Source organism: Bos mutus, chromosome 18 (genome assembly GCF_027580195.1).
Source record: "Bos mutus isolate GX-2022 chromosome 18, NWIPB_WYAK_1.1, whole genome shotgun sequence".
In the NCBI taxonomy this organism is placed as follows: Eukaryota; Metazoa; Chordata; class Mammalia; order Artiodactyla; family Bovidae; genus Bos; species Bos mutus.
This window is the reverse complement of record NC_091634.1, coordinates 60,271,789-60,287,507: the sequence shown is the minus strand read 5'-3', so window position 1 is coordinate 60,287,507 and position 15,719 is coordinate 60,271,789. Positions and strand designations below refer to the sequence as shown.

At 44.3% G+C, this 15,719-nt stretch overlaps 1 protein-coding gene across 6 annotated transcripts in view; it reads right to left on the bottom strand.

Moving 5' to 3' along the window:
* The window catches only part of WDR59 (WD repeat domain 59), an 80,594-nt gene extending 65,235 nt beyond the window's left edge, over nucleotides 1-15,359 (bottom strand). For 3 of the 6 annotated variants that reach the window (XM_070388712.1, XM_005894316.3, XM_070388717.1), the window contains exons 1-2: nucleotides 15,212-15,359; nucleotides 3,499-3,548 (exon numbers count right to left, since the gene is read on the bottom strand). In XM_070388712.1, coding sequence (XP_070244813.1) covers nucleotides 3,499-3,548; nucleotides 15,212-15,265 — 104 coding nt within the window. In that variant the 5' untranslated portion in view covers nucleotides 15,266-15,359. Of the gene's footprint in view, nucleotides 1-3,110; nucleotides 3,231-3,498; nucleotides 3,549-15,211 lie in introns of those variants that run through there. The other 3 variants (XM_070388713.1, XM_070388716.1, XM_070388715.1) reach the window with 3 other exon arrangements.
* Nucleotides 15,360-15,719: the final 360 nt, after the last annotated feature.

The window sequence follows — 15,719 nt, the reverse complement described above, 5'->3', positions numbered from 1 at the left end:
ATGCAGGACTTCGCTTGCTGTCCAACGGGTAAGACTTTGTACTTCCCATGCAAGGGACAGGGGTTCGAATCCCTGGTTGGGGAACTAAGATCTCACATGCTGTACGGTGTGGCCAAAAAAAATAAACAAATAAACTCTCAAAATGCAAAATCAAAAGACCAAGAGATCAGAAGAGAATGCATACAGGATATCCAACAAGCCCTAAGAGGAGCTACAGAAAGAATGGGGAAAATTATCAAATACAGAATGCAGGAAAATTATCAAAGACAGAATGCAGGAAATTTTCTCCAAACTAAAAGATACAGCAATCCAGACTGAAAGGGCTCTCCTTGTTAATAAAAATTATTCTGTATTTTACTCTGGTGACCACGTGAGTGCTGCTGCTGCTGCTGCTAAGTCGCTTCAGTCGTGTCCGACTCTGTGCGACCCCAGAGACGGCAGCCCACCAGGCTCACAGGGGAGCCTGGGATTCTCCAGGCAAGAACACTGGAGTGGGCTGCCATTTCCTTCTCCAATGCATGAAAGGGAAAAGTGAAAGTGAAGACGCTCGGTCATGCCCAACTCTTAGCGACCCCATGGACTGCAGCCCACCAGGCTCCTCCATCCATGGGATTTTCCAGCAAGAGTACTGGAGTGGGGTGCCATTGCCTTCTCCTCACATGAGTGCATATATTTGTAAATTTAAGGCTATACCTTACTACACATATTTTAAAGCTCAATATAAGAAAATGAAATGGTGAACTTTAAGATCATGTTGAAAAACAGTATGGATGTATACATGTCTAAGAACACACCAAAACAGAAACACCTGCATGATGTCCCATTACATAATCCTGTTTTCTCCTAGAATGCTACAAATGACAATATCCACAGCAGTCAATACTGAGAAGTCTAACGTTAAGACACAGTTATTCCAGGGCACCTGAAAGTATCTTGTGGGCTGTTAATATGGCTGCTGTGCTGTGCTCCGTTGTCAGTCATGTCTGACTCCTTGCTACCCTTTGAACTGTAACCCGCAAGGCTCCTCTGTCCACGGGATTTTCCAGGTAAGAATACTGGAGTGGGTTTCCATTCCCTTCTCCAGTTAATATGGCTACATAATGCTAAGTTGTTTTTCTTTTTGTTTGGATAAAGCAGGTAATAATGTCAGAAAGGGGAGGTGGGTCCCTCTAAGTGCCCAGCAAAATGAATGAAAAAAGACATACCAAATCAGTCATGGTGAAAATTTCACACACCTAAGAGGTAAAGGTAACACTAGGGATAAAGATAGGATTTCTCCAAAGATAAAAAATAGGTCACATACAGAGTCCAGAATCAAAATAGCATAGGACCTCTTGCCAATAACACTGAGAAAAAGAACCCTGAATGGGTTATATGACTATATTGGCAGGAGGGAGAAAGGCAGGTGTTTATATAAGGGACTCACAGACCAAATAAAAATGCTCAATACTCATCTTCTATTGTAAGAAGTCACTTTGAATATTTATGATGGATAAATCAAGATACAGCAGTATATGTAGTATGTGTGTATTAGTCACTTAATTATGTCCAACTCTTTGCGATCCCATGGACTGTAACTCGCCAGGCTCCTCCGTCCATGGAGTTCTCCAGGCAAGAATACTGGAGTGGGTTGCCATCTCCTTCTCCAATACGTACTATACCACTTGGAAAACTGGAGGCAATCCAAAAATAACAATAAAAAGAGTCTCAAGTGGACAGAGAAGGACATTATACAGTAGTAAAGGGACCAACCCAACAAGAAGGTGTAACAATTGTTAAATATATATGCACTGAATACAGGAGCACCTACATACATAAAGGAAATATTAACAGACATAAAAAGAGAGATAAACAGTAATACAATAATAGCAGGGGACATTAACACTCCACCTGCATCAATGAGCTTGCCAGCATTTACAATTTTCAGACTTTCAAATCTCAGACATCCTAGTGGATGTACAGTGGTGTCTCGTTATTCCCAGTGACTAGAGAGATTCATCGTCTTTCATGTACTTGTTGGCCACTGATACTTTTTCTTTCATGAAATGTCTATTTGAATCTTTGGCTATTTTAAAAATTAGGTTGAAACAGAGACATTCGTATATTATCAATACAGTGTCAAATAAATTATTTTTCAAATAAAAAAAAAGTCTCAAGTGGTTGCCTCTGAGGAGAGAGATTGGGGTGGGGAAAGGGTGAGGTGGAATTCTGCTGACGATATAAGCTTTATAATGCTACTTGACCTCTTAAACATGTCTAGGCATTTCTGTCATTAAAAAAAAAAAAGAGAGAGATGTTTAAAAACTGATCAGGAGCAATTTCTCTTGTGGTCCTGTGGTTAAGACTCTGTGCTTCCAAAGCTGGGGGTGCAGGTTCAATCCCTGGTCAGGTAACTAAGATCCCACATGCTGCATGGCACAGCCAAAAAATAAAAAATTTAAAATAACTGATCCAGAAATTAATAATATACACCAAAACCAATGAACTGTACATTGAAATGGGTGAACTGTATGGGTATGTGAATTATAGCTCAATAAAGCTCTTTTTTAAAAAAGTGATTGAGGGAGGGGAGAAAGAGACTTAGCAAATTTTCTTCATCTATGCATCCACTGTGGTACAAGAAAGTGGTATCTGGAGAGAGGGGGTCAGAGGGAAAAGGGAAACTTCCTTTCCATTACGCGTCCTTTTGAGTTACTTAATGTTTGCAATGGTCTTATTTAAAAGTAAATTAAAACATGACTTCAAAATTAATGAATAGAAAACAACTTCATTTTATAAATGGGTCCACAAACCACAAAGTTAATGAAAATACAGCTGAATTTGAGAGGTAGCGATCTAGAACAACATCAAAGGGAAAGGGGGACCCTGACCATTAAATGCTATCATACCGGTACAGTGTTAGGGTGATCAGCAAACGCAGGGATGGACTTCGTTTGCCAGAATCTTAATTTTGAACCAGAAGACACTACAGCGATTACGTAATTCAATTTCTTCATGATGAAATCCAATTCCTTTATGAGCAAACTGAAGTCCAAGGAGGCCAACCGAATACACATCCGGGGCTCATAATCAATGGAACCCAGATCCTCCCAAACCTAGGAACCAACTACCTGTTAGATTGTACCAGACAGCATCCTTCCGAAGAGTCCGCGCATTAAACAGAAAATGGCGATTTCAAGACCACACTGCCAGTGACGAACTAACATCTCAAAGCAATTTTATTGTTCACCTGTTAGAGCAGAGATGCAAATAATCCCCGTGAGGACCTCTGAGGTCACTAGGAGAGTGGAATACCTGTGGTGGATTCATTTTGATATTTCGCAAAACTAATACAATTATGTAAAGTTTAAAAATAAAATAAAATTTTAAAAAAATAAAAAATAAACCCAGTGACTGTAACCCTTACATTAAAGAGGCGCTCTCCAATTTCCCAGAAGCCTCTGGATTTGCAACTTACTCCCGGAAACCGCGGCAGACGAACTCCGCCAGCTCACTTACCCGGAAAGCACTGCATGCTGCCCCACGCAGTCCACGGACATGGCGGTCGCCTGGGAGAGAGAAGAGGCGTTCAGTCCTGCCAGCGAGACCAGCTCAGGTCGGGGAGGACAGGCAGGTAGGCACCTGCGGGTCTTCCTCTTCCCATGGCCCAGGCAGTTCCCTACAGTGGACTCTTTAACCCCCTTCTAGTTCTCATCCGAATCTCACGTTCATCTTCCACAACAGGGCAGCTGAGATCTATTCCACCAGGGGTACACACCACCAAGCGGGTAGAGTCTAAATGGAGGAAACAAGCCCTGGAATTGTCCGAGAATCCAACTAGTTCACAGCAAACTGAGCTACTAAGAGCTCCTTCCAAACACACACACACACACACACACACACTCCATACCTTTCCAAAGGGTGTGGACTTCTCCTCCAAGCTAAATGGCAATTGAATATTTTCAAACCACTTCTACTGACTCTACAGTCATATTCTTGTGATGCTTAGTTTCTATTTAATCTGAGATTTCCAGCATTTTACTGGTTTCCATTTCCCAGGTCTCCCAACTTCTAGGGAGCACCAGCTTTTCAGGAGCCGATGTCCAATTTCCAAAAGACCACACTGAATCAAGGAGATTTGCATGCAGGCTGGAACATGAGAATAATTTTAATCATGGCAGTTACAGCCCTAAATTCTCTTATTTGGACAAATCCAAGTCGTGTTGCATTCCCAGGGCATTATGTGAAACAGTCTGTGCTGTTGTTTGCTTATTAAGTGCTCTAAGCTCTTTCCAAGAGATAGTCCAGAGAGAATGCATTTTGAACATCCTGCTACACTCACAAATCACAAATGGTAAATAGAAATTCTCTTCCTCACTTTCATTGGTCTTCTTAATGGGTTTCTCACTCATATGCCCCCAAGAAACTTGTAATATTAGGGACAAGATGTCAGAGTGTTTTCATGGAGGCTGAGAAGGGGATTATTACGCATTCTTCATTTCACTGGAGTCGTGAGCAGAGAAATGCCCAGCTGCAAAGACAGGCTCTGAAATGAAATGCCATTTCCAGAACTCTTCTGGACAATTTATACACTAAGGACATGAAAGAGGGCAAGATGGTACCTGCAACCAGGAGCAGTACCATTTTTCTAGAGGGTGTGTGGTAGCAAGAATCCTAGGGTGGCTCCAAGATTCTGGGCCCTTGATATTCACACACATTCTCCCCGTTAGTCTAGGTACTAATCTAGTAAAAGCACTTTGAGGTGTATTAAGGTCCCACATCAGTTCACTCTAAGATAAAAGAGATCTGAAACAACCCCAATAACCCAAATGCCCATCAGCGGATGAATGGACAAACAGAGCATGGTATACACACACAATGGCAAACATGCTGCATTGTGAGTGAACCTTGAAAACATTACACTAAGTGAAATAAGTCAGAAAAAAAAGGGTAAATACTGCGAAATTCCACTTATATGAGGTGTCTAGAGAGTACAACAGACGTAGCCAGGGACTAGGGGCCTGGGGGTGAGGTGATTCGGTTTAGTGAGTACATAGTTTCCATCTGGGATGATGAAACAGTTATTGGAGGAGCGGACAGAGCTAGAGAGACCTCCACATCAGCCCTTTAAAGGCAGGTCCAGAGGTCAGAGCCAGAGGAAGTCAGAGATTTGGAGGGTGAGGGATTTAACATGGAGAAGACTCTGCTGCCGGCTGTGAAGATGGGCAGACCACATGGCAGAAGCCCAGAGTGATCCCTTAAATAACAGTTGGCAAAAAACAGGGACCTCAGTCCCATAACCCCCAGGAACTGAATTCTTCCAACAACCTGAATGAGCTTGTTAGCAGATTCTTCCCTAAGTCATCTGGGGAGCCCCCAGATGAGGACACAGTAAGTGATGGCTGGCTTTCAGCCTATAAGACACCAAACAGAGAAAGCAGCCTGGACTTCTGACCTACAGAGTGTGTGTGTATGTGTGTGCATGCTTGAACACACATGTGAGCTCAGTCATGTCCAACTCTTTGTGACTTACAGTACTGTAAGCTAATAAATGGATGCCACTTCAAGCTGCTAAGTTTGTGGTACAGAGACAATAAAGGATGATTCGGCAATAATACCAAAAAAAAAAAGTCATGTCCTCTGACTCTGTAATTCCACCTCCAGAATTTATTCAAAATACAGCAAAACTTTTATACCCAGAGTTGTTGGATTCATGTTATCTATAAGTAAATTACAGGTATCTACACGATGGAATATTCTAGAAGCATTAAGGGGTGGCACAGAAAAATGCAGGAGCCCAGCCTACAATTAGAATATCATAACTCACCATATCTCCTCGTCAGAGTAAGTTATTTTTTAAGAAGTAAAACACAAAAAAACCCACACCTAACTTACACTTCCCTACCCCTACCCACCCCCACAAAAAAGAGGCCAACGTTATATTTGCAGGAGCACATGAAGGAGGGTTATTCTAGGCTGCTCCAAAGGGGGGAAATGGAGACAGAGAAGTGCTTTAAGACAGGATGTGAAATAAACTGATGAGAGTAAAAGATGGTATTTATCCAGGACAGGAGTCCCCCGCAAGGCCTCAGCACCCTCAGTTTTCTCGATGGGGAATGGCTAAGAGATCCTAAGTCCGGATGTCAGAGGGTGAGGAGCCGTGGGGCTCTTGCACAATGCCACTGCAAAAGAGGAAGGGGGCCCCACAACAAGGAGCGAGAACTCCCACCAGCCTGTGAACAGGGCTTGCTGTAAAGTAAGCCGTGCGAGTAAAGGCTTGCACTTTACTTACAGAGGGAAAGTGATATTCATTCCCTACTATGAACTAAAATTTAAATCGGCTACTCAGCCTGAATAACACTGAAAAAAAGTATATGAAAATGTTTAGATGGTAGACATTTTTATGAGATTTTTATTCCTCTAAATGAGTCTACATTCTTACATTATTTATGTGCAGTATTTTACAATAAAAAGCCCTCCTATCTTTTCAAGGTCCCCTTCCAAGCCTCTTCTCTTTCCACTCCGCTCACAGCCTGGGCATGACATTAAAGGTCACTTCAGACCGCTCTTCTGCTCCTCCTTCGGCCCATCTCACACCTCTCCCTCCCAACCCCATCCCAACACTCCAGCCATCTGTTCCAGGGAATTCCTGTGTATGAGCTGCTGCTGCTGACAGGAGAACAAAGCGAATTCTTCAGAATTCCAGGTCCTCAAACTCAGGCAAGCAATCTCTCCTCTTTGGCTTCACACCAGCTGCTTCCTCTGCCTTGAAGACCCCTCTCTCCAGTCTTCACCTGGCTCATTCCTTGCTGTTCTGGCTCTTCTAATTTATTCCAAACCCTCTCCGCTTGCACACATTCAGTGCCCTGCCTATGCTCTCACCATACCCAAGGCTCACCTTTATACAGCATTTACTCTTTGTTTTTGCTTTGGGCTGTGTCACGTGTCATGTGGGATCTTAGCTCCCCGACCAGGGATCAAACCCGCGCCCCCTGCACTGGAAGCACGGAGTCCTAACCACTGGACTGCCGGGAAGTCCCTATACAGCACTTACCATACTTTACAATAAAGTATTTACTTACTGATAGGTCTCTACCACTACACCGCAATTTCTTGAAGGTAAAAATCAATTTGCTAGCACAATGCCTGGTCCATGGTATACACTCCATAAATGCTAGCTACTATAGACAATACAGGGCTTATAAAAGCTTATGCTATACAAAAACATGTACAGAAGTGTTCATGGCAGCATTATTCATAATACCCAAAAAGTGGAAACAACCCCAATGTCCAACAATTGATGAATGGATAAATAAAATCTGGTACATCTATACAATGGTATGTCACAAAGGCCATATATTGTATAATTCCATTTGTATGAAATCCTCAGAATAGGCAAATCTATATAAACAGAAATTAGATTAGTCGCTGCTGCCTAGAGCTGGGGTATCAGGGTACTAGGGGGCTGATGGCTAAAGGGCACAGGGTTTCTTCTTGGGGTGACAAAGATGTTCTAAAAATTACTGTGGTCAAAAAAAATTTTTTTTAATTACTGTGGTCAGAGTTACACACTTTGTGAATATACTAGAACCCACTGAATTGTATACATTTTAAACAAGTAAATCGTATGATGTGTGAAAAATATTTCAATAAAACTGTTACCCAAAAAATATTATGGTAAAACACTTTCATCTTTTAAAAAATAACAGGTATAAGACTTTATAACAGTCAAATGACACTGAATTTGGAGATGAATTGCAGTACACATCCACTTTGGGTTTACAGTTAAATCTGGGTACAAACACAAGGTTGTGTTAGAAAGTTGATCTCTGGGAAGAATCTGTAGCACAGATTCATAGGATTATCTTTCTGCCTTGATTGGATGCAAAGGAAAGCCTCCCTAGGGGCCTCTGCTACCTGCAGAACAAAAGCTAGTGTTGGTTTCTTTGAAGGGACTAGGAAAGAAAACAGCTCTTCCTCTTTAGACCCCAGCTGAATTAGAAAGCGCTGTCCAAAAAACAGAAATGTTTTGCCTACCATCCTTCTAAATGATGCAAAGTGGAAACATTCAGTCAATGCAAATCAGAGCTAGATCAGTTCCCCTAAGATCAGGATGTCATGTGCCTGAGCACAGACTGTAATGTATGCGTTACGAGACTCCAAAGAATAATTCCACAAACTGAAACCCACTGATAGAAAAGGATCAGAGCATTTAACATGACAAGATCCGATCGCTTTAAATTAGAGCCGACACTGTTGCCAAGCCTGCTTTCAAACCACCCTTGCCTAAGGCTCATGAGAGGTTATCTATCAGAGGTTTGCTTACACCCTGAGCACAATGAGCCTTTCTTGGGAAAGGCTCTCCCTCTTTATTTATTATTTCTTCAGTTCAGTCGCTCAGTCGTGTCCGACTCTTTGCGACCCCATGAATTGCAGCACGCCAGGCCTCCCTGTCCATCACCAACTCCCAGAGGAACTGGAGTATAATTGCTTCACAATGTTGTGCTGTGTGAGCCGCCACTGCACAACAAAGTGAATCAGCTATTACGTATGTGCGTGTGGGCTAGGTCGCTTCAGTCCTGTCCGACTCTTTGCAACCTTATGGACGGTAGCCCGCCAGGCTCCTCTGTCCATGGAATTCTCCAGGCAAGAATACTGGAGTGGGCTGCCATGCCCTCCTGCAGGGGATCTTCTCAACCCACCGATGGAACTCGAATCTCCTGCACTGCAGGCAGATTCTTTACCCAATGAGACACCTAGGAAGCCCCGGCTATATGTACACATATATATGGGGGAAGAAAATGGCAACCTATTCCAGTATTCTTGCCTGAAGAATTCCTTGGACAGAGGAGCCTGGTGGGCTGCTGTCCATGGGGTTGCACAGAGTTGGACACAACTGAAGCAACTTAGCAGCAGCAACAGCATACATATATATCTTCTCCATCTTGGACTTCCTCCCACCACCACCCCCATCCCACCCATCTAAGTCATCATAAAGCACTAAGCTGAGCTCCTTGTGCGTTACAGCAGGTCCTACTAGCTATCTATTTTACCCATTAGTGTACATAAGTTAATTTCCAATCTCCCAATTCATCCCACCCTCCCCTTCCCCTGTGTCCCCATGTCCACTCGACATCTGTGTCTCTATTCCTGCCCTCAACACAGATGTATCTGTACCACTTTTCAAGACTCCACATATATGCATTAATGTACAGTGTTTGTTTTTCTCTGCCTTACTTCACTCTGTATGAGACTCTAGGTCCATCCAAGTCTCTACACATGACCCAACTGCATTCCTTTTCATGGCTGAGTAATATTCCATTGTATAGATGTACCACAAATTCTCTACCCCTCCATCTGTTGTTGGACACTTAGGTTGTTGAAGTGAAGTCTCTCCCTTTAAAATGAGAACATCCTCACTTCCCCACAAACTCAAATGGTACAAACTGGTTTCACAAGGAAAGTCACCTAAACTTTCTGAGTCTCAGGCTCCTCATTTGTAAAATAAGAGGAGAGATGAGATGACTCCCAAAGGTCCTCTTAGTTCCATGAGTCAGGCCAAGATTGCTGCTTCCTCAGGCAACTTTTCTAACATCAACATTGTAATGAACATGCATCAAGCATTTAATGGACACTGATCCCTGCTAAGGGCTCTGCATAATTATCTCATTTAATCCACGTGGAACTTGGTAGTTGGAGAAAAGAGTTCCCAGCAGGCATGAGACTGCTAACCTTACAAAGGCTGGCTTACAAGGCTGACTCCTGACTGGTAGCTCGGACCTGAGGCGGCGGGGTTGGGGTGGGGGTGGGAGGGTCCCATATTCCCTAATTGGTAAGAAGAGCTTGCTGTGTCTAACTGTACGTACAAACAACATGGTTTATGCAGAGCCACTGTTGAGCCTCAGGGAATGCAGAATTTTGGTCTGTGCTAGCCAGAAGGTTCCTACATGACCAGCGCCAAAGAAAAACCTTGGCCACTGTGTCCCAAGGGAGCTTCCCTGGTAGACATCATTACATGGGTGTCAAAATTCGATGCTGGAGGAGTTAAGCATGTCCTGAGCGACCCCATGGGAAGATGACTCAAAAGCTCACGCCGGTTTCTTCCAGGCTTCACTCTTCTTCCGAGATGTTGCTTTGTGTCTTTTGCTCCAATAAATCATAACTGCAAATACAAGTGTGAATCCTCCCAGTGGAACTTGAGACTGGTCTGGGGAATTCTGGACACAGGTAGGTACTGTTACCGCAGTTTAGTGAATGAAGAAACTGAAGTCTAGAAAGGAAATAAGTTGCCTAAGATCACACGACAAATAAGTGGCCTAACCTGGATCCTAATGCCAAACCTCCAGCTCCAAACCCTCTCTGCTCTATGCTCTTCCCTCTTCCCTCACAGCATTTTAAAACTATTTATTTATTTTTGGCTGGGCTAGGTCTTCACTGCTGCATGCAGGCTTTCTCCAGTTGCAGTGAGCGGGGACTCCTCTCAGCTGTGGTGCTCAGTCTTCTCATCGTGGTAGCTTCTCTTGCTGCAGAGCACAGGCTCTAGGGCGGGCTTCAGTAGTCACCGCACACAGGCTCAGCAGTTGTGACTTGCAGGCTCTGGAGCACAGGCTCAATACTTGTTGCACACAGGCTTAGCTGCTCCACATCATGTGGAATCTTCCCAGACCACGGATTGAACCCATGTCCCCTGCACTGGCAGGCAGACTCTTATCCACTGCATTTTTGTATCAAGTTTTCTAGAAAACAACCTGCAGCATTCACATCATAATAGTCACTTCCACCAAAACTAGTCCTACCATTTCCCTCCATCCCTGTAGTTCTCAAAAAGTAAATCTAGAAAGTGAAAGTGAAGTCGCTCAGTCGTGTCCGAATCTTTGTTATCCCACAGACTGAGACTATAGTCTACCAAGTTCCTCTGTCCATGGGATTTTCCAGGCAAGAATACTGGAGTGGGTTGCCATTTCCTTCTCCAGGGGATCTTCCCGACCCAGGGATTGAACCCAGGTCTCCCGCATTGTAGGCAGATGCTTGACCATCTGAGCCACGAGGGAAGTTCCCTAGAATCTAGAAAAGCAGGGATCAAAGCTGGATTGCTCGACATCAGTGTATTGACTATAAATTATTCGTAATTTTCTCCTTAGCTAATGAATTTGCTGAATTCTTTTTTGTTTTTTTAAGAGCAAAAACCAGTCCTCAAGTCTTCAACTGTCTAGAACAGTTTTAATAATGCTGAGACTAATAAGTCATCCACCACCAGGGGCACCAGAGAGCATGCTTTCTCCTGAGATGCCTCCTCAATTTCAAAGTAGCAAGAAAAGAAAAAAATGAAAAATTATGAAGAAAATCTGTATGAACCTAGGATATGGATTTTTCTTAAGAAGACTGAAAAGGTACAATCCATAAATTCAATTGCACTAAGCTTAAACTTCTGTCCATCTAAAAATACCATTAGAATAATGAAAAGGCAAGCCACAACCGGGAAGAACATATTTGCAACTTACGTAACTAAATACAGGATTAGAATTCAGAAAAATTTTTACAATCTATGAGAAAGAGACAACTCAATTTTTAAAAAGGGGTATAAGACATAAACAAGCATTTGACAGGAAAAAAAATGTGAAAAGATACTCTTCTTCACTGTAATCAGGGAAATATAAATTAAACCCCCAAATAATGGGCCATTTCATATGCACTAGATAAGTGAAAATCAGATGTAGAGATGAAAGCATGATGTGGGTGGGGATTTTTTGCTTGTTTTGTTCTGATTATCAGTCCATTCAAGCTGCTATAACAAAACACCATAGACAGCAAATTTTTTTTTTAAGATGCTGCTGGGCCTTCATTGTTTTGCACGGGCTTTCTCTATTTGTGGTGCTAGGGCTTCTCATTGCAGTGGCTTCTCTGGCCCTAGGGCACGCTGGCTTCAACGGTTGTGGTGCACAGGCTTAGTTGCTCCAAGGCACATGGAATCTTCAGGGACCAGCGATTGAATCACATCCCCTGGGCAGGCAGATTCTTATCCACTGCACCACCAGGAAAGTTCAAAAGGGTGAATTTTTATTGAACATTAAGTGTACCTTAATAAACCCGTACTTCTTTTAAATCACTTTGTGTGGAGGGTGGACTGGAAGGGGGCAAGAAGCTGGGGTGCAGGGAAAGTTTGAGCATTTTGCAAATGCCCAAGCAGAGACATTAAGGAGACAGCTGCTATGAGTCTGCCCTTATCTTCATCACAAAAGTCATGCTCTTTGGTATTTTTGTACTTAACTGTTGAATTAAGAGATCCTTACCTGCACAGTCTACCACCTCCCCCTCTTTGAGTAGAAACTAATCTCCATCTTCTTAGTTCCCTGAACTGTACCTTCCCATACCAGAGCCACTAGCCACAAGTGGCTATTTAATGGCAATTAATTAAAATCTAATTAAATTTTAAAATATGATATCTCTGTCACACTGCTGCTGCTAAGTCGCTTCAGTTGTGTCCAACTCTGTGCAACCCCATAGACAGCAGCCCACCAGGCTCCCCGGTCCCTGGGATTCTCCAGGCAAGAACACTGGAGTGGGTTGCCATTTCCTTCTCCAGTGCATGAAAGTGAAAAGTGAAAGTGAAGTCGCTCAGTCGGGTCCGACTCTTAGTGACCCCATGGCCTGCAGCCTACCAGGCTTCTCCGTCCATGGGATTTTCCAAGCAAGCGTACTGGAGTGGGGTGCCACTGCCTTCTAGACCCATTTAAATTGTTGAAAAGCCATATGTCCATCATCTCAGAAAGTTCTAGAGGATAGTGTTGCTCTAGAAAACTATCACCAAGTTTTCTTAGTGTTCATACTCATTGATCTCATTGATTCTAGCGACCACTTCAGAGTGGATGCCAAGCAGCACAGGTTCCTCACTAGTAATCGGTGAAAGTAACATCTGTTTTATAAAGTAAACAACACATATAAAATGTAAAAAGAGTTTCACCTTTCAGACTAGGGTTTTTCTCTGAAAAAATCTAAAAGCTTTCCATTTTTTAAATTAATTATTTCTTTGGCTGCATCCAGTCTCAGTTGCCGCATGCCCACTCTCCAATGGCTTTGGGTTGTGGCATGCAGCTTTAGTTACCCCATGACATGTGGGGTCCCGGTTCCCAGACCAGGGATTGAACCCATGTCCCCTGAATTATAAGGCAGATTCTTAACCAGTGGACCACCAGCAAAGTCCTTAAGAGCTTTAGATCTTTTTAATCATTTTTTAAAGTGGTGGGATGTTTGGAAAAGTTTATTGTTCTGCTCTTCAGAAAAGCTATATGAAGAGTTTTAACTTTTTCTTTTCTACATTAATGAAATAGTTAATAAAATGGGTCCCAGTAGGTCCCTATCCCTCCCAAAGACCACCAAAATCAATCACAAAACCATGCTAACTCACACTAAGACACACCCTTCCAAATGAACAGAAAAATCAAATAGAAAAACAGAAACTCCCACAAGGCAGTTAGATGACTCAATTTACTTTGTTCTCTATGACAACTGCTGTTTAGGTTTAATTATTCGATACAACTTCATAGCATCTTAATATCCGTGTCAGCACCCTCTCTGCAGGTCTTTCCAATTACATCTCTGCAGAGAAGTAGGGGTGAGACTACCTGGGTTTCTGTGAAAATTAAAGGGTTTGGAGATTAGTAGCTTCCAAATTAGCAGGCTCAGAGGTAGGACACATGACTCTGTTCTTAGTCCCCAGCGAAAGCAATTAACAAGAAGGGTAACAGGAATACGGTTCTTTTCCCCTGGGAGTCTGGCACCTTCCTTCCTTCCAGAGACATCATGCTGACATTGCAAAGTGCTTTTAGGATCCTTTAATCCAAATTGGTTGCTCAAATTCCCCACGGTTGCTGTGTATCAAGGGCACCAACAGAGCAAACTGGTGGGAGGTTCTCCACTCCTTCATCTTCATGGCAAAAGAAGGAGTGGGTTTTAGAAAGAAGGAACCACATCATCCCCTTATCATAAATCCAGATTCCCCTTCAGTAAAGATCACCTCGGCACCAAGACAGTGCCTGGCACAGCATGCACCTGGCAGAAGTTTAGTAAACCTTTATTGAACAAGTGAGTGCATGAAAGCCAGGCACAGAGAAGGTATTCAATAAATATGTGTGCGATGAATGAAGAGAAACACCAAGACAGTGTTCTAGGTGCTGGGGCGGGGGGCATGATATTTCTCGTGGAATGACTGTATGATAGACTCATACAGTATGAAGCAGGGTGGTGTAATGAGCCCAACAAGGCCCTGTGCTCATAATCCCACTTAATGAGAGGCCGTGGCCAAGTCACTTGGAATCAGCCAAATGGGGAACAGCTTCCCCAATGGGAAAAAAAAAAAAAAAAGAGGAGTAATATCTACTTACCTTGCATGGTTTTTCATGCATTATTAAAACAAAATGTAAATAAATCACTTAGCACAAGGCCCAACATATGGAAGGAATGAAACAGAAAGCTGGTAAAAATTTCTAGTAAGTAGGAGCTTTCCTTTAGGTTCACCATGTGTCCAGTACTGTGCCACACATTCTAAATGTATGACCTCATAAAATTCTCAAACCAGCCCTACGAGGTAGGCATGATTCGTACCTCTTACAGGTAAGAAAACATGAGCAGTGGGTGAGGACAGGCTAAGAGCTGAGGCGGGATTCGAACCCAGGTTAATACATGCAGTGCATACTCCTATTCGCTGTACGATATTTTCCACTATTCTAGAATCAGTGAACACTTAGAAGCTTAGACGCTGAAACAGGCACTTTGCATGCAGTTTTGTTGTTGTTGTTTTTAATCGAATCCACTCCAAAGTCCCGTGAGGCTGGGAAATCCATGCATCTGAGGCTCAGAGAAGTTCTGTGACAAGCCCAAAATCACCAGGGGCGGGGACTGCAAACACCCCCTCGCTCACCACCCTGGTCCTGGGAAGCCTCCGCTCAGTGCTCACAAACCCGCAATCTCTGCACTTAGATGTCCCCAGGCAGACCCCACTCCTTTTATCCACGAGAGGAACCCCGAAACCTCGCCAATGGCAGCCCCAACCACCCCCATCGATAATCCAAGCTCCCCTCGCCCGCTCGGGTCTGACAGCTCCTGGCCACCCTCTTGCCTACCTAACCAGCCGGGCTGGGGGTCGCCCCGACGCCCCCGAGACAGACCCGGCCGCGTGGGGGAGGGGAACCAGGAAGGGCGCATGCTCGGAAGGCCCCACTGGCCCCCAGCTCACCTGGGAATCGCGGAATTCCACCACCACGTTCTCGCTGCTCCATCGCGCCGCCATCACCCGCGCCCAGCCGCGGGGGCCGCAGGACAACGCGCTCCCACCCCCTGCACTCGCGTTCCCGGGCTCAGTAAGCTACACGCAGCCTTCAGGTCCGCCCTGCCACGCCCCGCCCGTCTGGCCACACGCCATTGGCTCACACACCACTGGGTACGCCCCCTCTTCTCGGTTCCTCCAATTGCGGTACCGTGCCGGCCCCGAGACGGGCACGCCCCCTCTTCCGTCACTCTGCTCAAGCCACCCTCGCTTCTCCGGGCGGTGAAGACATGCCCCCATGCCGCAAGCTCTGCCGGGAGTTGTAGTCCAAGGTTGAGCCGCAACCAAGGCAGAGCTTGTAGGTTAGGATTTGGCGCAGAGGAGGGAGATATTCCCCTCTGCCCGGGGTCCTTGGCAAGGCCCAGGCCGTGGATAACCAAAGCTGGACATTCAGTTCAGTTCAGTTCAGTCGCTCAGT